Source organism: Ostrinia nubilalis, chromosome 5, assembly GCF_963855985.1.
Source record: "Ostrinia nubilalis chromosome 5, ilOstNubi1.1, whole genome shotgun sequence".
Lineage (NCBI taxonomy): Eukaryota > Metazoa > Arthropoda > Insecta > Lepidoptera > Crambidae > Ostrinia > Ostrinia nubilalis.
In genome coordinates, this window is record NC_087092.1 from 10035067 (window position 1) to 10059001 (window position 23935).

General features: G+C 35.9%; 3 protein-coding genes across 3 annotated transcripts; 1 reads left to right on the forward strand and 2 right to left on the reverse strand.

The window, feature by feature from the left end:
- Nucleotides 1-3668: 3668 nt before the first annotated feature.
- On the reverse strand, nucleotides 3669-6300 carry LOC135071882 (tRNA-dihydrouridine(16/17) synthase [NAD(P)(+)]-like). The gene is made up of 7 exons (XM_063965733.1): nucleotides 5910-6300; nucleotides 5619-5778; nucleotides 5348-5543; nucleotides 4944-5192; nucleotides 4548-4803; nucleotides 4212-4376; nucleotides 3669-3933 (listed from the first exon to the last, which is right to left on the reverse strand). The coding sequence occupies exons 1-7, from the start codon at nucleotides 6123-6125 to the stop codon at nucleotides 3760-3762; spliced, it is 1416 nt and encodes a 471-aa protein (XP_063821803.1). The 5' UTR covers nucleotides 6126-6300; the 3' UTR covers nucleotides 3669-3759.
- A 392-nt stretch (nucleotides 6301-6692) lies between these two features.
- Nucleotides 6693-17156, forward strand: LOC135071883 (sphingomyelin phosphodiesterase 4). Its single transcript, XM_063965735.1, has 12 exons — nucleotides 6693-6842; nucleotides 7771-8076; nucleotides 8165-8267; nucleotides 8407-8623; nucleotides 8705-8876; nucleotides 9024-9316; nucleotides 9475-9658; nucleotides 9952-10288; nucleotides 16113-16243; nucleotides 16322-16426; nucleotides 16526-16648; nucleotides 16786-17156. The coding sequence occupies exons 1-12, from the start codon at nucleotides 6825-6827 to the stop codon at nucleotides 17110-17112; spliced, it is 2316 nt and encodes a 771-aa protein (XP_063821805.1). The 5' UTR covers nucleotides 6693-6824; the 3' UTR covers nucleotides 17113-17156.
- Nucleotides 17157-17353: 197 nt separating this feature from the next.
- LOC135071884 (DNA-directed RNA polymerase III subunit RPC2) lies at nucleotides 17354-23869 on the reverse strand. The gene is made up of 12 exons (XM_063965736.1): nucleotides 23685-23869; nucleotides 22865-23196; nucleotides 22633-22745; nucleotides 22369-22544; nucleotides 22071-22258; nucleotides 21616-22000; nucleotides 21144-21507; nucleotides 20594-21052; nucleotides 19717-20511; nucleotides 19495-19631; nucleotides 18775-18938; nucleotides 17354-17851 (listed from the first exon to the last, which is right to left on the reverse strand). Exons 1-12 carry the CDS (start codon nucleotides 23757-23759, stop codon nucleotides 17635-17637), a joined length of 3405 nt encoding a protein of 1134 aa, XP_063821806.1. The 5' UTR covers nucleotides 23760-23869; the 3' UTR covers nucleotides 17354-17634.
- Between the last annotated feature and the right edge of the window lie 66 nt (nucleotides 23870-23935).

Consider the following 23935-nt stretch of genomic DNA (forward strand, 5'->3'; position numbering starts at 1 on the left):
TCCTTGAATATTGAGTTCTAGAAAACTGTCTATAATCATCATACTGTATTAGATTACGTCATCACAGCGACAAAGGCCATTAGTGATGATGCAAAGAGATTTCGTAAGCGGAAAAATATACGTAAGTAGATATTTATTAAAAACTAGCTTTCCGCCCGCGGCTTCGCCCGCGTGGAATTTTGTCTGTCACAGAAAAACTTTATCGCGCGCGTCCCTGTTTCAAAAACCGGGATAAAAACTATCCTATGTTCTTTCCCGGGACTCAAACTATCTCTATGCCAAATTTCATCAAAATCGGTTGCGAGGTTTAAGCGGGAAAGCGCTAATCTGTGGGAAAGCGTAACAGACAGACAGACAGACAGAGTTACTTTCGCATACCAACTAATTACCAACTAATATTATAAATGCGAAAGTAACTCTGTCTGTCTGTCTGTCTGTCTGTCTGTTACGCTTTCCCGCTTAAACCTCGCAACCGATTTTGATGAAATTTGGCATAGAGATAGTTTGAGTCCCGGGAAAGAACATAGGATAGTTTTTATCCCGGTTTTTGAAACAGGGACGCGCGCGATAAAGTTTTTCTGTGACAGACAAAATTCCACGCGGGCGAAGCCGCGGGCGGAAAGCTAGTTTATAATATTAGTTGGGATGTCACTCATCACTGGGTGCGATTGCATAGGAAATCTCTAGGCCAGCGGTTCCCAAACTTATTTAGTCTACTGCCCACTTTGGGAATAAATTATTTTTTAGCGCCCACCATTTTTGTAGTCAAGAGTAGAGCTCAGTCGGTGTCTAAGAGTCCTAGTAGATGACGCCTCCCAAGCCTCTACACAACGTCCCGATTTTTTTTCTGGGTCTTACCGCCCCCCTTTAAGGCGATATCGCCCACTTTGGGAAAGACTGCTCTAGGCCATTCGTATTATAAATGTGGACCAAGGTCACCAAGGTGTAATGGTCAAAACCGGATTCTATGGGGAGATGCCCAACTACATATTATTATTATTATGAACTCCATATAGAATTACACCATTTACACCTAATCGAAGAAATTGTTCTCATAGAAAGCACCATTCATCTTATAAGCCGGTACCATAGGTGATAGGTACCTACCATTAATTGGCCGACAAGCACGTTTCAATATGTAACGTATAAATGTAAGTCCTACCTACGTAGCTGCCGTTACACAAATGGGTACGAAATTAGAACTATTTTTGTAGTACATAACGTTTTATTGTAATTATTATCAATAATATACTTATCGAAGTGTTATATTTTTATAAAAATACATGTTATTACAATAGGTTCTTGAAAAGGCACTAATTGGACGATTGTAGGAGTTGATCAAAAAGTATCAATGCTACGATATCAACAACTTTTCGCCATTTAAAATGCCATGCAATGTCCACGTTCATGCCGTTAACTATGTTCTTCTTGGGGATGTATTTTGTTTTTGTCATACATAAAAATCTTTCTGGCCTTTTCCAACTCATTATTAACTAATATACTAATTAAATTTGCTACGTTTGTATCACTGGTTGCTGGGGAAGTGTTTAACTTATCCATTCTCGTGCTCGATGTCGGATCGGACGGTTCCCCCTCAGAATTTCTTGATTTAAGATTCTTAGCTTTGGATTTGCTTAACATGTACGATTTTTTAGACAATTTTGCTCTACTACATGGGCACTTTCTCATACACTGCGGAATCACAGAAGGCGGAGTGCCACTTCGTAAAATATACTCATACGTCGAAACACCTAAGGCTGATATGTAAATATGAAAACATAACAAATGTAACAACGCACATCCGATTGCTAAAGCACTTACACCAAATATAACTAAAAATAATAAAAGCATAATCGAATTCTTACAATACTTTCCCTCCAAGTCCACATTTGTTCGGTTTGTAGTGTTACAATTAATAATATCTTGAGTTTCTGGACTTAGCTGTTGGGGATACGTAAGAAATATCACTATATCAACTAAACACAAAGACGAGGTGAAAAGTGCCAGTGTCAAGGCTGTCGTGACGCTCGCGATGAAGGCTCCGTAGTTCCTGCGCCCCACACAGCTGTTGAGCCACTTGCAGTGGTGGTCGAAGTGGTCCACGCACTTATTGCACAAACTGCAATGTTTGGTTTTCTTGCTGCTTGTAAATATGTTGCACAGATGGCACCTACCATTTTCAATAACGTGGGCGTGGATATTACGGTCGAATTCTGGAACTGTATTAATTTCGAGCTTTCGAAGTTCTTCCTCACTGGGGTCCAGTAGAGATGCAGTTAGGTGTGACACCGTATGTGATACATACAATGCGATGTATATTATTTGAGATGCTATTTTTAGCTTATCAAACTGTATCCGTACAAGAACCACAAAGTTTATAACGCCAGTAGTAACAAAAACTATCCATCCAATGATCTGCTGATAGTTGAGAGGTAGTTGCAAACCATTTATCCTCCTTTGAGGTCTGTGTTCTTGATCCGGGGAACAACATTTGGGCATTTGTATGCCTACCAATTACTAAAAGACTGTCTTTGTTTTAAATATCGAAATCGAAATGACATCATGCTACACCTCCAGTACCGATAACAGAGTGCGCGCGCAACCACAATTAATATTGGGGAAAAGTTGACCATGAGCTTTATTGTCTCAACTCCTACAAATTAACCTAATAGCTATTCAGCTTAGTGGGTATAAATACAATGCGCAGCATTGTAGACACTAGACGTAATTATAATTCAAAGGCAAACAGTTTAATTAAGTACTTATTCCATTAGTTAGCCAATGTTATTCTTTATTGGTTACCATGGCGACTATAGCATTTGGGCTGTAATAAGTATTACCAAAGGTGGTGAAAGTATCACATTTATATTAGGTGTAAACTTCGATAATGGAGGAGAGAGTATCCATGTCGTCGATTTGTGAGATACGAAATTCTGCTAATATTATAAATGCGAAAGTTTGTATGGATGTCTGGATGTGAACATGTTTGTTACTCTTTCACGCAAAAACCACTGAACGGATTTTAATGAAACTTTACAGTATTATTGTTTATAACCCAGAATAACATATAGGCTATAATTTATGACTATCTGTTACAAACAAAATTTCACGCGGGTGAAGCCGCAGGCAAAAGCTAGAAGTACTGTAATAAATAAATCGTACACGTTACAATGGTGGAATATAGGATACGATTTTTAATAAAATAAAACGTTACATAGTTAATACAATTTCTTAACGTTAAGAGTCGCGTCTCAAACTAAATTATAAATAACTGACTTTAAAAAACTTAAACCTTAGACAGTTTGATTTTTTTATATTATTTAAAAAACTACACTCTGTATTACACCAGGTACAAGGATAAAATTAACCGGTACCAGAGATGCTAAACCACTCGTTTGTAAAAAAAGTTAAAAAAAAGTCGTTTCGTAGTGGTAGGATTGAGGTGCGTAATCTCTAAAAGGGGAGGAGGTCCCCTTCCGAAATAGTTTGAAGAAGAATGCTACACTTTAGTACTTGGTGGTGTATTATAAATAAGCCACACACAGCAGTTATTGCTCAAAGGTGTTTTCATTATCTTCTTTCAAATAGTAAACAAAGGCATATAATGTTCTTATCTAGTGCAGCTGAATCATATTATGTATTTAGGTAGATAAATAATAAGATACTGATAAAAAGTAATGTCAAATGTATATTATCTACATAGATCTAAATATGTACAGAGCATTCGAATAATATCCTTGTATACTTTAAAGCTTATACCTATGTTTCGGCTGCGTGACAAACTTGCTCATCCACAGTATTTAGCTGAGCGAAGTTTTTAGCCATTTCACGACGAGTGTGGACAAGTATTCTGTGACCTTTGCAATCCAAATCTTCTTCAAAGCATTTGTTTCTGCAACACTTTTTGCAGAGCTGATAAACACACTTGCCACCCTAAAACATGAATAGAATTCGAATAATTAAGTTATCAAAATAAAAACTAAATAACTTTAGAGAAAATTAAGAAAGAAAGCAAGAAAAAATGTTTATTCAGTATCATCTACAATACAATCATAAAATTAAATGTTGAACTCTCAGTACAAGTTTGGGCATTGTTAATTAGGTAGGATTTTAATAGCTGTTTAAATAACTATGGAGATGATGTTGTTTACTTAAACCCTGATAAATGCTTTAGAGTAAGAATATTATTTTGTCCTAGAAACTATACTTACAAGTGGATTAGGACAAGTGGGATTGACACATATTTCACCACTTCTCCCAGTTTGCTTGTCATCTTTTGCTGGTCTTCTCATGATTTTTCTCAGTTTTTTCATCTTTTTCCTAGATATGCAATTCCCATCTATGTCTTCATAGTCTCTCTTATTGTTATTTTCAATCTAGAAATAAATCCAAAAATTTAGTTTGGTATTTAAGTTAATTTAATAATAAAGTTAATTTGGAATATACTAATTATATTATGTGGATCATTAACAGTATTGTAAACCTAAATAAACTTGAAAATAACTAGTTCTTGCAATAAACTCTAAATATTTAATACCTGGATGTACCTGGACTTTACTTAGTGTTTCCATTTTCTGGGTATGGGCTTCAGGGGACATTCTGACATATGGTTGACATATCCATGGAGGAAGTATTAAATTATATCCTTGTCGAGTTATGTTTTCACAATCTTCAAGGGTTAATGTACCTTCATGGTAATCCTTGTACTTATCTCTGATTGTTACACACACTTGTCTAAAGTCATTTATATTTTGTCCTGTAGCTAATAGTTGTCGAGCATCATTGTTATGTTCAAATGTAAATCTGCAAAATAAAATTGTGATTAACTCTTTAAAGAGTAATAATTTAGTTAACTAAATATTTTATAGAATTTTCTGGCTCATGTGAATTAAAAACTATAACATAAATTGAAGTTATATAACTACATAACATTGTAGTATTACATTTTGTGAAATATTTTAAATAGATGTCCTCTCATGTATGATGTGGGACATGGATACTGTTCAACTAAATCCAAATATTCCCCTGCCATCTCCCAAGAAACCGGGTTGATTCCTTCAAATAGAGCTGGATTTGTGAGTGTTCCTTCAGCACTCATCACACCATCAACTTTAGTGGTCTCTAAACATCTATACACATCTTCTAAACATTGTATATTTCCATTAGCAAACATAGGAATTGATACAGCCTCTCTGAAAACAGAAATAAAGAAAATTTATAAAAAAATATTAAACTAATTAACCATGGACTAGTGTATTTTTTATTGGCAGTAAATTGTATTTTTATGATTATTTTAGATATAATTTATGGAGTAAAAATTTATTTATTTATTTCAAGTCTAACATACCTTACAGCCTTGATGTGTTTCCAACTGGCAATGCCAGTAAGTGGCCCCTTCTGTTCCCTTGTTCTGCCATGGACAGTGAGCAACTTGCATCCTGCTTCTTGCAGCATCAGTGCATACTGCACAGACTTCTCAATATCCTCAAATATTCTAACTTTGCATGTAATTGGTATTGACACAGCTTTTGACATGGCTCTAACTGCAACAGTAAGTAGTAAGATATCAAAACTTTTACAGATTAAGTTGATAATTAAAGTGTTGAAAACATACATACCTATATCTTGCAACAGTTTCCATTCATCTTGAAGGAATGACCCATATCTGCCTCGCTTTGCTATTGATTGTGGGCAGCCAAGATTGATATCAATAGCATCACATTGATCTTCAACCATCTTTGCTGCAGCAGCCATAATTTCTGGATTATTTCCACAAAACTGCAATTGGAAAAGGTGAATATTGAAAGTATGTATGGTAATTTGCCAGCCAGCTGGATAATGTTATAATTTATTACATTATAAACATGTGCATTATAACAAAATTAAGGAAAGTTTATGGCTGTACCTACCTGTACTATCAGAGGTCTGTCCTCAGCACAAGTAACCATACTATCTTTTCTATACTTAGGATCTTTGGTAAACACATTACTATGAAACATTGGCGTGTAACATAGGTGGGCGCCATGTCTCCGGCAAAGAAGCCGCCACGCCAGCTCACTGGCATCGACCATTGGAGCCACCACAAAGGAAGGCTTGCCAATAGACTCAAACCAATCCCACGACATCGCAGTTTGTTGCTGCTCAGTAGATATAGTAATATAGGAAGAAGCAGCTGCGGACAAATTTAAGATAAAATATAATATTATCAGTAATACAATTTACACAATCTATCTAGACTTTGTAAAAATTAAACGAGATAAACAACAATCCAATGCAAATCATAGAGAAAAGTAATACACATGATGCAAATTGCAAACCCTGTCACTGTCATGTCATCCAAATCCAACACGTGTTTTTGACAGCATCCGTCACCTGCATAGATATAATAATCTAATAGATTTGTAGTAGCTAGCTATGTTAATTTAACTGGATCAAGATTGGTGAGTGAGAATGGATTTACACGCAGATATGGATTTACACGAAGATTTACAGTGGACGTTTTTGGTTGCGTTTGTCCCACCAACCCCTAGAAACCTAACAACACCGTCAGAATGTCCGCACCAAAATGTTGATAATAATTAATAACATATAAGTTGACCAATAACCCTGCAAATAGCTCACTGGTTGATGTTAAATCTCCGGCTAGGCTTTCCACAGAGTAAAAAAATGTAATTGTCTTGTTGTCACTGCCACTGTCAGTCAGTCACAAATCAACAATGGAATTTGTTTGTGGTAGTTGTTAGCCGTACATAAAATTGAATACGAAATAATTATTAGACGTTATCACTTACACTCTAACATTGTAAAGTAACATATTTACAGCCATGGCACAGGATTTAATGGTAAGAACTTACAACAAAGTAGGTTCACAAATTATGTCGATGCAGTTCTGAACAAAGCCGCAATAAATAGTAGTTTTTTATCGAATTTATCTCAACCACTCCGAAACAAACATTGTGCTTAGCTTAGTATATAGTTACAAAATGTTTTGACTGTTAATTAATAAGAGTATTTCACTATTATTTGTAAAAAATGTTTAAATAACCTTTTATAGGTTATAGGGATGGGCAAATGGAAAAAAAATATCGATATTTATCGTATCGATATTTTTCAAATATATCGATATATATCACCCAAGAAATATCGATATATCGATATTTTTTGCGCAATTTGCAATTATTTATAAAAAATGCCAAAATATTCGAAATTTTAAAGCAAACACACATCTGGCTCTTTTTACATCAGTTTTATTATTAAAAAAAAACAGCCTTTATACATACCTACTCTTTTTCTAAATCGAAATCGGATTGGTCGAATACATGTTGTGACGCATGAGCAGACAGCAGAGCTTTAAAAATATATCGATTTTGATATCTGAAAATAAATATCGAAAATCGATATATCACGGGAAAAAATATCGCTGATTTATATCGATATTTTTCTGAAAAAATATCGATATTTTGATATATCGATATTTTTTACCCAAGCCTAGGTTATCCTACTTCTTTGCAATCTATGACTAAATTCACTGTTACTTCTCTGTTTAATACCACACAACCACTCACCTATTATACAAAATTCCTTTACTTTCTTTTAAAATAATTTAACTGTTCATTGTCTAAATTCTTGTGAAATAATTTTCAGTTTCTTTTTATAACAATGCACATTCATACTTTGATATTTTAATGAGTTACATAAAATCCACCTCAATTTCATGTATTATATAGCTAGTATTATAAAGTTATAATACATATATAATTTTGTTTTCAGAGCCAGTTTTATACAACTTTAAATCTTCCTTTGCAAGAAAAACTATGTGAGCTAACAAGAATAATAGATCAATCAGCTCCTAACAAGGATTTACAAGCAATATTTCCACAGCTAATTAATAGTATGTTTTCAACAACATTCAGTAATGGCTGGGGCCTTAAAACAATCACATTTGATGATGCTAATAGGCATGAATTTGAAGCCCTCACAAGTTTCCTTGAGCCACAAGGACCAATGTTACGGCTGTGTTACAAGCTCCTTACGGATCCACAACTGAAGTACAACCTGCCCTTAAATGTCTTGCCTGTAACTATTTAATTCTTTTTTTATTTACTCTATAGTTAATGAATGCCCATTTCACATTCAATAATATAACTTTCTCTTACATTTTTAGTTAGACTTGCAAGTGTGCTTAGAGAGAGGAAGGTATTCCCAGTTTTATGCTGACATGCTGACCCTGGACTCACAATCCCTGAATGTGGTAGCTCTTGCACTCAGTATCCTTTGAAAAATATTATGTAATGAAACACTGTGTTACTTAATATTTTAAACTATTGTGTTGAAATTATCACTATTTCAGGATTTTACACTGTGTTACGTATATTTAATAACAATAATTTCCTATATTTACCTCAGATCCATTTGATTATTACATCTTCAACTTTGCATTATATTTGGTCAATAATAATAATGGTAAAAATTCATGGGAGAATTGGAACAGTGTATATTTTGCTGTTGCATGTGATTACCTTATGCACTTTCTGCCTTCTGATCCAAATGTTTCTGTGTTACCCCACATACCTAATTACACTGGAAAGGTGCCTATTGCAGTTCCTTTGCAGACAGCTAACAGGTTTGCTGTTTTATATATATAATTATTCTACATTTGACTTTTTAAATGTATTTTTAATATGGCTATACCCTAATTTTACAGACCGCTGTATTCTCCATCTCTATTGATGATATCTGATCTGTCAGGGATGAGTAATCAACACACCTCAACACAGACACAGTCACGGAATGAGGTGTGGAGATCAGAAACTGTTTTACAGGTTTTTATTGATATTTGGATGAGTGTTGAGCAGTTCAATCCAAGAAATGTTGAGGTATGTAAGCAAAATAATTCATTCTTCATCTATGTCAAACTTCCTGAACAGCTTATTATAAGAATACTAGGGTTGTATAAAAAAATATGTTGTTTTATCATTAAATAATTACCTCTGAGATGATTATGCATGTTCTTTTTGCTATAGGTTTACCAAAGAAACTATCCAGTACTGTGCTCTAGTCCAGAACGAGTCAGGACCGTAAGGGTTCTTGTTAAGCACATCCATTCTTATTCCGCAAAACACTTAGCTGACCTTGCGTCACGATCATCAGCATTGAGGAAGTATGCGCGACAGATAATGTGCGCTCGAGCATATTGCTATGTCAAACATTTGGTCGCCACGTGGCCCCTGGATGCTTCGTTTAGGCTTGTAATGGAGCTTTGGTTGAGCCTTATTCAACCATGGCGATACACTGAGAATAACATAAATCAAGACAGGTACAAAACCTTCCTTACATTGCTTTCCAAAAATTTTAATCTACCTATCCATTTCACTTCAAAGCGAATGCGACAAATAGATGCGAATGCGGGAACGGTATTTCAATAACTCATCACAATAGATTTTTGTGGCTTATTTTATTTTAATTTGTTTCTAGACTACCTCTTTCTAACAACAACCAAGAGGAAAGCAATGCAAACAGTTTGGATTCAAGTTTCACACAGTTCATAGCTGAGAACTTTCCATCGTACACATGCATTTTTCAAATGGTGCTACCTAGATTCATGAGATTGGATTTGACTACGCATAAGAATGCTGTTATGCTTTTTAGACTTGGAAAGGTAGGTGGTGATAGTTCGTTCGTTCGTTCGTTCGTTTCAGCCGAAAGACGTCCACTGCTGGACAAAGGCCTCCCCCAAGGATTTCCACAAAGACCGGTCCTGCGCCGCTTGCATCCAGGTACTTCCCAGGTGGTGATAGTTATTACACATTTAATCTTTTTCTTAAAATATTTCATTTTTGCCCAAAACTATTGGTGTAACCAACCAAAGCAATGATTAATGAAAGAAATCTGTATTATACTATACTAAATCCTTACACCATGAGGCTTTGTATTATTCATCTTGAATTGCAGGTATTCTCCCAACAACATCTAGTACCAATTTTGCGAAATCTCGAACAAGCAATTACTGACAACAGTGTGGGTATGCACCTCAGCCAAAACAACAGTTACAACTCTTCCTTTGATCAAAGCTATACATACAATGGAATTGCTCTTCATAAATGGGTAGCAATAGCAAAGCAAGCTATATCGGAGTTTAACCTTTCGGCTAATTATGAATATGAACCAATTTGGAGTGAAAATAAAAAGCAATTGTCATTGGACTTTTTGAAGAAAATATACACTGCGAAATTAGCAGCTGAAAAAAACCTTGAAGATGTGAGCAGACGAATTAATGAGCAACAAGAAGGTATTGTTAAAATAATTTTTCACCTTATTGGGAGCTATGATTCTACTTTTAATAATTTTTTGGTATTATAAAAATAGTATTATTAAATATATTATTTCACCTTATTGGAGCCAGAGGCGGCGTTAAGCGTGGGCGATGTGGGCCACCGCCTACGGCCTCGCGGTACAAGGGGCCTCGCGACTCAAAAATGTTTAAAGCGAGAATAAAACAAAAATAAGCCGTAATGGGTGCGACTCTGGATGGGTGTGACTCTGCAAAGTATATTATTTGTTATGGATGTGATTCTGGTTTGGTGGCATCTTGCCTAATGGCAAATCGCAAAAACTTCCCGATTAATCGGGACTATACGATGTTTACAGTTGATTTTCCAGAATATCGCAAATTCTTTGATACATAACGTTTGTACTGCCGGAATACATTCTCCTCTGGAATGTCCCCAAAATTCCATTATTTTTGCCGTATCACTTACCGTTTTCGACATAATATCTGCGTGTGCAAATGACCTGCGCGTATCGATACGATTAATATTATAGGGAGTCCTTCGTACTTACATATATTATGAACCTCAAATTGTATAACTCAAAAACATTTTACGAAACTATTGAATAAATAATTGATTTTTTGCAATATTGCAAATATCATAGGACTGATAGGACTCATTGTTAGTACTGCTAAAGTTCATCACCCCTTCAGGAAACACCCAAAATTTCATTATTTTTGCCGTATCTCTTACAGTTTTCGAGATATTTGCATTTGCAACCAATTGTGTATCAGTAATATAGTTACCTACCTCTGTAAATATGGCAAGAATGCAAAGTAACGTCAAGCCGGAACTGGGTGTTGAGGCAAGTTATGCTGGTTATCAGAAAAATATAAAAAAAAAACTATGTGGCATTTTGTCAAAATAATAGGCATTTAAAAAAAAACAAAAAAATCTACTCCCGGTGACGGTCTTTTTACTCGTGTTGCCACAAATCTTCACTTTCTCCAAATTTTTTTTTTGTTATGTAACCCTGAATAATGCTTCTCTAAATTGTTATCAAAATTACAAAACCAGCTGCTCCAGTTTGGATGAAAAAAATACATTATTCCCAAAAAATTTTTCAAAATAAAAATTTTGCCTAGTTTAAACTGACTGTACTGAAAAAAAATTGTACCACGCGAGTGTGGCAAGTGACGTCATAATTTGGCGCATTTAGTAAGGATTCCAAAATGGTATAACACTTGGTAAATTCTTGTTGTAATTGTCGACAATTTTTGGTTTTTTGGAAATAATCCCGTTTTTAACTGTATCTAACTTGGTTAAAAATTATTATTGTAATGTGCCCAAAATTCAAGTTTCTGTGACTGACTACCGTACAGTCAGTCACATAAACTTTTGTCACCATGACAGTAATTAGTAGTTGACATACTGTGACAAAAGTCACCCGTGCGCACGCGCCTTTACTACCTGCTCTGCCTGCACTTGTACTTGGTAACAGGGATAATAAGGATATGAAGTTTCGGTTATGGATACGGTTACGGATATTAGAATAATATTATACCGGTTTCGGTTACGGTCACGGATATGAAATGATTTCAGATTATCCGAAAGTTTCGGATAATTTCGGTTACGGAATTATTAGAATTTCAAAAATGTAGGTATAATTCAAATAGCAAGATGCTGCGTGACCCACATAGCTACTTTATGTACCAACTAAGACGACACCTATGTATGATAAAGGTAAAATTGGCTGGCATATTAGATGGTGCCAGGGAATGCCAGACAAGTTGGTAACAAATATTAAGATTTAAGGTACAATTCCAAGACGTGCCGCAGACCGCAAACTGCAACCGCAAACTGCAGCTGCGGCGTGTATACTGCAGATTTCATAGAGTTTTGCAGTTTGGAATTGTACCCTTAAGGCCGGGTAGCAGAGAAAATGGCGAAAATGAGGTTTTCATTTATCATTTTTGAGGTACTAAACAGTAAAATTAAAGGCTAAGATTTTTATTGGGCATAGTTGAGGATATTTTCTAGGGCTATTAACGGATGGAAACACGATTTGATGAAGTTGACTCGATAGAATAAATTCCCAAAGTTACCTCTATTCGTTTTCTATTTATGGTTTTATTTTTAAAATAAGCGATTTGAGATTCTGAATCTTTTACTAAACTAAAGTTCCGAATTAACTTGAGGGCTTTTAACGGATGAAATTTTTATATTGCGTCTTATTTAGTTACTATGTTAAAAAATGTGGAAAAAATCGCCCATGACGGCTTGGACAATCTCAATCAGTCGCGCGGTGGCGCTTACGGAGGTCGGACGCGTGTCAGTTTTATGCACGTGACAGTTCGCAATTTGTCAATATTTTTGACAATGATGACTTTGATGAGTCACAGTATAATAATATCAGTGTTACTGGAGAAAGCTAAAATTTTTGATAATTAAGAATTATGAATTTTGTCTACCTTTTGAAATTTAAATCGTTGGCATCCTTTTAAACTAAGACTCTACTCATGAGAGTATAGTACATTCCTCAAATATGAGACAAAAGCAATGAGTTAAAATTACATTTTAATAGTACCTACATACTATCGTCTTACACTCTTTAGAAGAGCACACTGACACAAATAAATAATAAAAAATTAGGTCAGTGGGTCAAATATAGGGGCAGCTGCACGTCACTGAAAGACGATTCTATTTACTCGGCATCTGGGCTGGAGAACATGAATCCTTGCTTACAGATGCAGATGTAAATAGAGTTATAACTGGACAAATTTTACATGAAATGTTTAACAGAAATCAGTTTTTGCGTGAAAGAGTAACAAACATCCAGACATCATGACATCCAGACATCCAAACTTTCGCCTTTATAATATTAGTGGGATATTTCACAATCCAAACTAACATTTACTATTTAGCATTTACTTACAGTAAATATTAGTTTGAATTGTGAAATATTTAAAATTAAAAAAAGAATAAAACAAAATAGGGTTTCAAATTATCTATCTATATCTAATATTATAAAGAGGTAAAGTTTGTGTGTTTGTATATTTTTTAAATTGTAAGGGGTAATCTCGGGATCTACTGAACCGATTTTAAAAAATCTTTCACCAACAGAAAGCCACATTATATCTGAGTGTAATAGGTTATATAAAAACCGAAATATTCCACGCGGGCGAAGCGGCGGGCGGAAAGCTAGTTTATTTATAATTATGTAAGAGCATAATTATTAAAGTCGAAGTCAAACATTCTTTATTTGTGTGGACCTATATTAACGAGAGATTACAAGGCGTCAAATATTTCAAGAAAAAAATTAAAAACTATTATAAAGCTAAATTTTGCTCTCATGGAGCCTTTACCTACTCTGACAAATTAAGACTTAGAGAAGAAACTAATAATAAAACTATTGAACTGTCCTGAAATGAAAAGCTTGATCGGGTACAACACCTCAAGTTATTTCAGAACTTGATTTCATTAAAAGACTCCGAATATCAAATCGCTTAGGTATCTAAAGTCAAACGATTCTGAAATGTCAAGTGGCATAAAGTTGGGACTAATGAATAACCCATTAAGATAGTAGCGCCCTCCTGTCAATGACATACCTGGAACGAAAGAGTATTGGACAACTAATAAAAATGCTTTGTCCTAAATGACTGACGGATATCGTAGAGACCTGAAAGTTGGAATGTGTGTTCTTTGTATGACGTAGGCATCTCATAAGAAAAGATTTTCCGAAATGGGGTCATGAAATGAAGGGGGTGAAAAAAGGGGGCAAAGTTTGTATGGGACAAAATGATTCCTTGGTTCGATCTACTTGAAATTTAGCTTAAAATAAAATTCATTAATATAATTCATGAAAGACGTGTGGAACGGGTAGAAAGTAATTTTGGCAGTCATTTTCTTCGAAGTTGATATCAATACTACTTAGTGCCTTTGATTTAATTACTTTTTATTTTTAAAAGTGTTTGAAAACTCCATGTCAGATTGTGTTCAATGTCAAGTGAAATCTCAAATTGAAATGTCTCAATCTCAATGAGGAGACTCTGTATTTATTCCTAGAATTCCCCTAACACCGTCAAATTACCCTTTCGAATTCAAGACTGCAGTTTCCCATCAGTCTGCTTCGTAATGACTATAAACAAAGCTCAAAGTCAAACTCTAGGGACCTCTGCTTAAACTCCCATGAGTGCACAGAGGTACGCAGGTAACCCCGTGTGATGCTCATAGTAATTTTCGATACAGAACCCCGTACATACGTCATACATATTATAGAAAGAAAACACCCAGACCAATACAAACAAATTGTTTCTGCAATTTTACTATGATATTTTTATTTATTAATAAATAAAGAGACTGATTAATGTTATTAACCACATGCAAAGCTTCGTGAATTGCAACAACTATAATTTATTATCCAAGCTCTAAATAATCGCTACTAAGAGTAACTTATCATAAAATGTTTTTCCAATCGCTCAAGCTCCCAAGGGCCTACTGATAGGTCGGGTGACGTAATCTTGAAATTCTTTAAGCCGGCGCAGAACTTCCAGCAGGTCGGGCGACGCCACGGCCACTTTGAACTGTGTTTACTTCTGCAGTTATATTTTATATTTATTCGATTCTAGAATATATTCCCAAAAAGTCTGAAAGGTGTTTTAATTTGTATCACTTGGATATGATTTGTATTAGAAAGTGTTGTGAGTGTGACGCTTGAAGGGAAGGAAGTCAACCTAACCTAACCAACTGCATATTTCTATACTGTGTAGCTGGAAATTGTGGCGGGAGCTCTTTGGCGCGCTGTCTTCGGCGAAGAATTGCGCGCGCAGATTTTGACAGCACGAAATACCTACTTTAGCAGAAATACCAAGCCTTAAGACTCCGCTTTTATCCGAAACTATCCGTAACTTTTGAATCAATTTCGGTTACGGTTATGGATATTTTTTTATTTCGGATATCCGATGGTTTCGGTTACGGTTACGGATATCCATAACATCCCTGCTTGGTAAGATGGCCCTCTCCGTTCCGCTCATACCTCTTAAAATGGCTTCTCCACCTCACTTATGCCAGAAACTTGAATTTTGGGCACATTAGAATAATAATTTTTAACCAAGGTAGATAAAGTTAAAAACGGGATTATTTCCAAAAAACCAAAAATTGTCGACAATTACAACAAGAATTTACCAAGTGTTATACCATTTTGGAATCCTTACTATTTAAATGCGCCAAATTATGACGTCACTTGCCACACTCGCGTGGTACAATTTTTTTTCAGTACAGTCAGTTTAAACTAGGCAAAATTTTTATTTTGAAAAATTTTTTGGGAATAATGTATTTTTTTCATCCAAACTGGAGCAGCTGGTTTTGTAATTTTGATAACAATTTAGAGAAGCATTATTCAGGGTTACATACATATACAAAAAAAAAATTTGGAGAAAGTGAAGATTTGTGGCAACACGAGTAAAAAGACCGTCACCGGGAGTAGATTTTTTGTTTTTTTTTAAATGCCTATTATTTTGACAAAATGACACATAGATTTTTTTTTATATTTTTCTGATAACCGGCATAACTTGCCTCAACACCCAGTTCCGGCTTGACGTTACATTACGGGACACCCTGTATATATATGCATGTACATTGAAAATGTTTGATTTTCTCGTAATTCGTCAGTAACTCGTAAAACTTGGCAGTGTTAATTGTGTTTTGTTTGTTTTTATTATTTTATAAAATCCGTCTTCAGGTCGCCATAGAACAGGGCCTCGCGAAATCTGTCTTGCCCACATCAAATTTAGTTGTTGCCCCGCCACTGATTGGAGCTATGATTCTACTTTTTTTATCTTTCAGGTGTTTGGGCTAACATTAAGCATTGGTTCATGATGGGAAATTATGAAGAAGACGAAGCTCTGCTGGAGGAATACAGAAAAGTGCCCAGTTACTTGAATGCCACTGTTCATTATTTCTCAGAAATTTTTGGTGTAAGTGTTATAATGATCAAATTATTATCTGTAATAGAATTTCCAAACCAATACTGAAAATGATGATTTTATTTACAGATCAATGAAAACAATGTCCTGCCAACCGAGCCAATTGTTGAGGATAGTTTAGAACACTCTTCATTTGCTAACTCCACAAATTTCCCGGCAATGATAACAAACAAGGTTAGAAGAAAAAATATAATAATAACATTTTATAGAGATGATAAGGAACTTAGAAACAGATAAAAAACCTTAATTATTTCTTAATTTCTTCCTTTACAGCTTCGTAATAAACACGCTGAAATTCAATATATGGGTGACCCAGATTTGATGCCAATATCGTCTTACGAAAGCACAATTTTAGTCCGAATGCTTTATCAAATATCTTCAAGAATAAATGAAATGGTAAGTTTCTTTATGCACTATTGTTTTAACAAGCATTTTTTTACAACTAAACTTATTGTGGTTACTACTCAAAGATTAATTAAACATTTTGCAATATTATATTTTGGTTTATTAACAATTTCAATTTCTTTTTCCAGTACCAAGAAGAATTCTCAAGACTATGGACAAAAAATAATTTCTGGGGTTTCATGGCCAGAGAAATATTGCAGCGGCCATGCACTATTCACACGTATGTAAAGGATTTTACAAATCATCAGAACATCGTGAGTCAGAACTTGCCCGCTCGACTTTCCTTGAGACGCCTCGGGTCACAAGCATTCGCCATATGGATGACTATAGGCTACATAATATTCCGATTGTTTTCATTCAGTGGATTCACCTATTTATTTTTTATATTCACTGTATGGTTTTTATTCATAATCACTAAGGTAGTATTTAAAATGATTAGGATCATGCAACAATAATGTAATTTTTATACTATTAATGAATAAAGTAATTTTCTAAATTCCTTTTTAATTTACTTTACCCATGTATTATCCTCATGTTACCGAAATACCTATATGTATACTTACGAATTATGAATACTCGGTTTCACATCGCGATAGCGCAAATCTCCGGATATCGGGATGTGTGTAGCTTTGGGATGAAGAGTACAACAGTCAATAGACATAGTCATAGCGTGTTGCAAAGTAAAATGATACAAAATTTTATTAAAATGTGTTTATTAAATACTTAAAAGCTATGTTCGTCATTTTCTTCACTTTATCGTTTACACTTGAAATCTACAACACTTCTTTAGCGTAAGCATAGGCGCAATATTCACTGAAGCTACTACAAGAGAAAGGCGCTCAAAAGCGCAGGCCGTAACATTTGGTTACGGGTGGTACACGCCCACATCATGGGCGTATCGAGTTATGTGTCAGAGCGGACCCTGCCTAAAAAATCTGATTTGTCGCCGCTGGGTAAGAAGTCTGGTACCGTCCATGCTAACAATACTTCTTGAGCGTCAACTTAGGCACAATGTTCATGGAAGCCAGTTCCTGGAAGAGCAGCTTGCAGGCGTAGGGCATCTCGACGGTGGAGACGGCGGCCGAGGAGCGGCAAGCGTGGCACCAGGCGCGCGACGCCAGCCGCCCGCACGCGCCGCATATGTCCGCGCTGAATGCGTCCGACGCTAGCATCAGGCGTTCCATCAGCAACATGCTGGAAAAATTAATTGTGTTGACTATTCATGTATCCTCCTATTTGCCTATATTTAGTCCTCACTAGTCACACGTCCAGACTGCCCAAAGTCATATTGGCGTTACATGACCATATTAGTAGTCCAAATTATTACCTACAATCTGCTTGTGTTGTGGTTCAGTGTTCGTCTTTTGAAAAGACGTCCACTGCTGGACAAGGAATTCCACAACAATATTATATTATAAATCGTCATACACATTACACATCATACAAACACACATATACCCATTAGACACTCACATTCATACTTACATCCTTCACGCACACACGCACATATACACACACAAACACACACACACACACATAAACATATACATATGTACATACATACACACACTTCTATACAAAATACCTACCTACATTATATTTGTCTAGGGAAGAGCGGTATCACCTAACACAGGCGTACACCTTATGCCTAAAAGGTGATTCCATTGTCAAAGATTTTGTAAAAGGTTTATATTGAAATAAAAAATATTATAATTATTACAACACTGGCCGCATCCAGACTGGCTCTTCCCGCGACCTTCACTAGATCATTAGTCCACTAACTAATCGGCCGCTTACCTACTCAATAACTTTCTATGAATATAGGCCCCGCCCACACACCACCAATTTAGCATGTAAGGACTATTTGGCAACGGGGGCGTTTGGGCGAAAATAGCGCTAGCTAGCGCCAGTAAGAAAAATGGCGTCCTTTTAGCGGTAAGTGAAGTAAGTATAGGAAGTTAGCAAACGTATCCTCGCCGAAAACAGTATTCGGCTGTTGCTATTGCGATCGCCATTTTGCTAGCAATTTCTAACAAGCGCTATTTTGGCCAAACGCCCCCAATGTGTTTATTTCAAAGACATGCTTAATTTGTTATTCTACTATAGCATATACCAACCTAGCGCCGTAACCGATGAGGCAGTCGCGCTCCATCTCGCCGAGGCGGAGGCCGCCGTCGCGCGAGCGGCCCTCGGTGGGCTGGCGCGTGAGCACGGCGCGCGGGCCGCGGGCGCGCGCGTGCATCTTGTCCTGAACCATGTGCTTCAGCTTTTGGTAATACACCTGACAACAAACAAGCAGTTTATATACTTAGGTATATTTTACCTCATGTGCTGTAACGATTGGAAAAAAATAACGCTAGATTTTCATAATAAATACTAGTAATTTATGAGAAATAATCTTCTGTCTCATTAGTTTTGATAGGTACTGTATTGAAGACCACACGGGAAAAACAAAGAATGTCAAAAAACTACAATTAAGAGAAAAACAGTTTTAAAGGTAGTTTGAAAATCTATATTTCTTTCATTTTAGACTCTTTTATGTGAGATATTGAAACAACTTATTACTGTGTTAACATATGCTTTGCCTGTACTTCTAAAACTCGATTTGTTTAAATAAGTTTTAAGTTATGGTCCATAATAGAATGTTTCCCTAAAAAGCTAACACATGGCATTAAAAAGTAAGTTTCACAAAAAAGGTGACATTCATTGTTTTTCCCGTGTGGTCTTCATTTTACTTTTGATAGGTACTGTATTTACACAATAAAAAAAGCAAACGACTGAAAATTTCTTCGACTTTTCTATCTCATAAGTGAAAAGAGACAAGAAGCAGCACTTACCGGTCCAGAATAAATATAGGCCTCTAGTGGTTCTCCAGTCAGGCCTGAATAGAAAATGTCTTTTCCGTGATAGTTGTATCCATGCTTTTCCAGTTCATTACACACGTCTCTTACTTTCGAACCTCCAAATGCGGTTCCTGAAATGAAGGAGGAAGTTAATTTACTGTAAAAACTAATAATATCAATATGATAAGAACATGATGTTCGTTCATTAAACCTTACCATAATGAAATTTGCCAACCATCAATCCAGCTTTTCCAGCTAATAATTCAATTGTTTTACCGACCGTCATTCTAGACGGGAAGCCGTGGGGATTCATGATCATATCTGGACAAATACCGGCATCATTAAATGGCATATCTTCCTGTTGGACAATCAGTCCTGTCACTCCCTTCTGACCGTGTCTGGAACTAAATTTATCACCAATTTCTGGTATTCTGGTTTGTCTTAACAAAATTTTGATAAGGAAAGCGTCTTCAGAATTCGATGACACCATGACTTTTTCGATGTACGATTCCACTGGCCCTTTGTATGTTATCGGCACATCTTTGTAGTCCACCGACTGCGGCTGGCCCTGAGCAACCGGGTTCAACGTCGCTGGAGGCATCTGCTTGTTAATGAGAACTTGCCTGTTCTCGACCATTTCTCCCGGGGCGGCTATGCCATCTGTGTCCAGGATTTCGTGAGCTCTGATGACTTTTCCTGTGCTGGCGTCTCTAGATGGACCTAAGATTCTATCAGATGTTTGATTGCTATACCGCTTCATGGTCGTTTTGGCGCTCTTGTACACGAGACAACGACCGTACCCGCGGTCGATGCTGGCCCTGTTCAGAATCAGTGCGTCTTCAATATCGTAGCCGCTGTAGCTCATGACCGCGACCGTTGCATTTTGTCCAGCAGGTAATTTGTCGAAATTAGTCAGTTCTATTGTTCTCGTTTTAACCATGGGACACTGGGGGTACACCAAATTGTACATAAGTGTGTCGATCCTGTTCTTTTGGTTGTAGCCAATTGTACCTGGTAAAGAAAACACGTATTAGCATAAATGGTATAAGTTTACTTAAAAATTAATTCAGAGTTTTCAAGATAATGTACTCACCCATGGCTTGTTTGCCCATAGCACATTGGTAAGTGTTTCTAGGACTTTGATTGTGATGAGGGTAAGGCACCAAACCAGCACACACGCCCAAAACAGTAAAAGGCTCTATTTCAAGATGTGTCGTGACATAGGGATCAATCTCAGCTTCCTTTGTAGCTATATGGCTGTCATTTTCCTCATTCACATCTAAGTACTCAATGAGCCCATCATTAAGAAAATCTTGAAATTTTCTAATCCCTCTGTTTAATTCATGTATGTGAAATTGTTGAACTAATGGGTGCCCTTTCTCTACGATGATGTAAGGGCGACACAAGCGGCCGCCGTCGCTGCATATGTACACAGTTCTTTGGTTATGGTTTGGGTAAATGGAGACGAAAGCAGAGATGAGCCCCCGACGCCTAAACATTCGGAACACACGAATGAGTCTTTTATATTGTCTTGAAACGCCCAGGATGTTACCTAAAAATAAAGGGTATTAGTAGAAACTTTAGAAAGTAATCATGAGTCTATTTACCATTGATTGTGCACTTAATGTAGGTAAAGAACCAACCATTGAGAAATACCATGTAAACTGCAGGGTGGTTGATTTCTTCCCCTCCTAACAATCTCACATCTTCAACACCAGCATTACAAGCCAGTCTTGCGATTGGATCTTCTGAACATTCAGTGGTGATATGGGTCATCAGGGCCAAATTTTTGACAAGACCACAGCCTTCTCCTTCAGGTGTATCAGATGGGCACAACATTCCCCATTGAGAAGGTTGCAAAGATCGAGGTCCTGATACTTTTCGAGTTTTCTCAAATTGAGAATTAACTCTAGTCATCATACCCAAGGCTGAAATGTAACTGAGACGACTCAACACTTGAGTGACGCCATGCCTTTCCATTTTGAACCGTTTTATAGTCCAGTTACCCTGAAAATAAATAAGTCAATTGAGTTACTGTTGTTAGCAATATGAGTAAGGGAGAGTTGGACACCCAATTATTGTGAGATCAAACATTATAAGATGAAAAGCACTTACTGATGATATTGCTGCAAACAAGCCATTTGCAATGAGATCAGGTCTCATGTATTTAACAACATCAAATGGTGCTGCTTTTACTTTGGGTATTATTTTGTCAGCTATGGATTTCAATTCCCAATTAAATCTTTTAAACAGATCTTCAAACATAAGGGCTAGCAGAGAGCCTGCCAACTCCAGTCGTTTGTTACCATAATAATCAGGATCATCAATAGCAGTCTTGTTACTTTCTGCATCTATTACTCTTCTCACCATAATAGCCAAATATATGGCTTTGACATAGAAATTGTAGTTTTCTACAGCAACATGAGCAAGTATGGTTGTTGCTAAAAGATCTCTGGCTTCATCAATGGGGGTGCGAAATTTGGAATGAGCGGTGTGGAATCTATAAAAACAATATTTATTAAAAATCTGAAGAATAGTTTCAAATTGTAATATTTTTTTTTTTTAAATACCTTTTAACTTTCAATTTACTTGCAATGTATCCCAATGCTTGGTTTGGTGTAAATATTTTCAAATTATGACATTCCATGATGCAAGGGCCCATTTTTTTCATAGTTGTATCATCCGTTCCAACTAATTGCATTATCTCTTGATCACTACAGATTCCCATGGCTTTGAATGCAATAGCAATTGGGATATCCTGTTGAGGAAAAGTTGTAATTAATTATACAAGAAATTGATTAACCACTATGTCTAATAATAACTCTATTTTACATAACAGTAGTAGGTATAAAAGAAAAGAAAAATTACATCAGACAATGCATTGTGTCTCAGGACATATTTTCCATTCTTCACTATGACATTGGTCCTAGTTTTCTTTTCGTGAGTGGAGCTGGTAACTTGGCATTGTATTGCTCCTTTAAACTCATCCACTATCATTCTGTTTCTGGACAGTTGCTCTTGAATCAATATTACTTTTTCCTGACCTGCAATGCATATAAAAAATATAGCATTTTGTTTGGAATGACCTTAATAAAAAAATAGATACATACATAGTTATGCAAGAAATATTACCTCTTATAATGAAGTAACCGCCTGGATCATGGGGACACTCATTCAACTGAGCCAACTCAAAGTCTGATTTGTTAGTCAGAACACAATTTGAAGATCTCAGCATCAGAGGCATTCTGAAGATAATCAAAACTTGAAATACATAAATAAAACATAAAAATATGTAGCACTACAAAAACATACATACGTAATTATAAAGCATTTATGCAAACAAAAGATAATGATAAATCCTTACCTTCCAATAAGCTGTTTATTCTTTATAACCCTCTGATTACCCCTTATGTACTCAATATCAACAGTGATGGGTGCTGAATATGTCATGTCCCTCAAACGACATTCGTGTGGAGTTGTTGGCTTTGTAATATTGAATCCTTCCTCCAGATCTGGTGTGCCAACATAGGCATTCAAGTATTTAATATAAAATAGAGGATCTGCATCACAGAACACCTTTTCATTGGCCTGAACAATCTTTTTAATTTCCACATTAATAAAATAATTGAATGAGTCTATGTGCTGTTTCACCAACCCCTTTACTTGCAGAAAAGATGGTACTAGCTTCCATTTATCCTGAAAATGATATATGAAACTTAGTTTTGCCCGCATTAATCCTTTCCTACTTATAATTGTTTTTAACATAATGTTACATTGACAGTAATAACAGTTTCTACTTTACATTCAAGTAAAAGAACTATATTTATATGTATGTCAATAGTCTGTAGAAAAAAATAGAAGCAACCATGTGGTATTTTTAATTATATGAGATTTGATTTGGCATAAAACAAGGGTACTCGTTTATATTTTAATAACTGGGAGAGAAGCGAGATTAAATGTAGATATTTATTATTTCTAGCCTTTTAAGGGACGCTATGCATTGAAATGGGCCGGCATTTCGGCATAGGCAGTCTTCATGATTGCCCGATAATATAGACGTTTGATTGGGATACATTCTGAGGCTTTCATTAATAAATATTAGCAAACGTTTACTGATACACATAGACGTATAGCGAAAAACCCAACAGTTTATTAAAAATATTTAGTTGAAACTAAAAACTAACCTCTAAGGTTTTTATCGGTTCACGTAAGCCCTTCGTTGATTCCCATTCAGCTTGCTTTTTATTGATTTCTCCCATTCTGAAGTATTTAATTATTATCACTTATAACTGAAAGAAAATACGCAACTCATTTTAACAAAGATAATTAAATTTATTCATAACACAACGTAAACACACGAGTGGAACATATTTGACATTGTTGACATTTATTTGTTGACAAGTTGTGGGCATGAAGCTACAGATAAAAATGGAGG

Coding starts and splice junctions, on each gene's coding strand:
- LOC135071882 (XM_063965733.1), bottom strand. CDS start 6,125: ATGTCGTGGGATTGGTTTGAGTCTATTGGCAAGCCTTCCTTTGTGGTG. Junction 4,377..4,547: donor AAACACTAAGTAAAGTCCAG/GTACATCCAGGT, acceptor ATTTATTTCTAG/ATTGAAAATAACAATAAGAG. Junction 3,934..4,211: donor CCACTTGTCCTAATCCACTT/GTAAGTATAGTT, acceptor TTCATGTTTTAG/GGTGGCAAGTGTGTTTATCA.
- LOC135071883 (XM_063965735.1), top strand. Junction 8,077..8,164: donor TGCCCTTAAATGTCTTGCCT/GTAACTATTTAA, acceptor TTACATTTTTAG/TTAGACTTGCAAGTGTGCTT. Junction 8,624..8,704: donor CCTTTGCAGACAGCTAACAG/GTTTGCTGTTTT, acceptor CTAATTTTACAG/ACCGCTGTATTCTCCATCTC.
- LOC135071884 (XM_063965736.1), bottom strand. CDS start 23,759: ATGGGAGAAATCAATAAAAAGCAAGCTGAATGGGAATCAACGAAGGGC. Junction 23,197..23,684: donor AACCGATAAAAACCTTAGAG/GTTAGTTTTTAG, acceptor TATCATTTTCAG/GATAAATGGAAGCTAGTACC. Junction 19,632..19,716: donor GGTTGGCAAATTTCATTATG/GTAAGGTTTAAT, acceptor CCTTCATTTCAG/GAACCGCATTTGGAGGTTCG.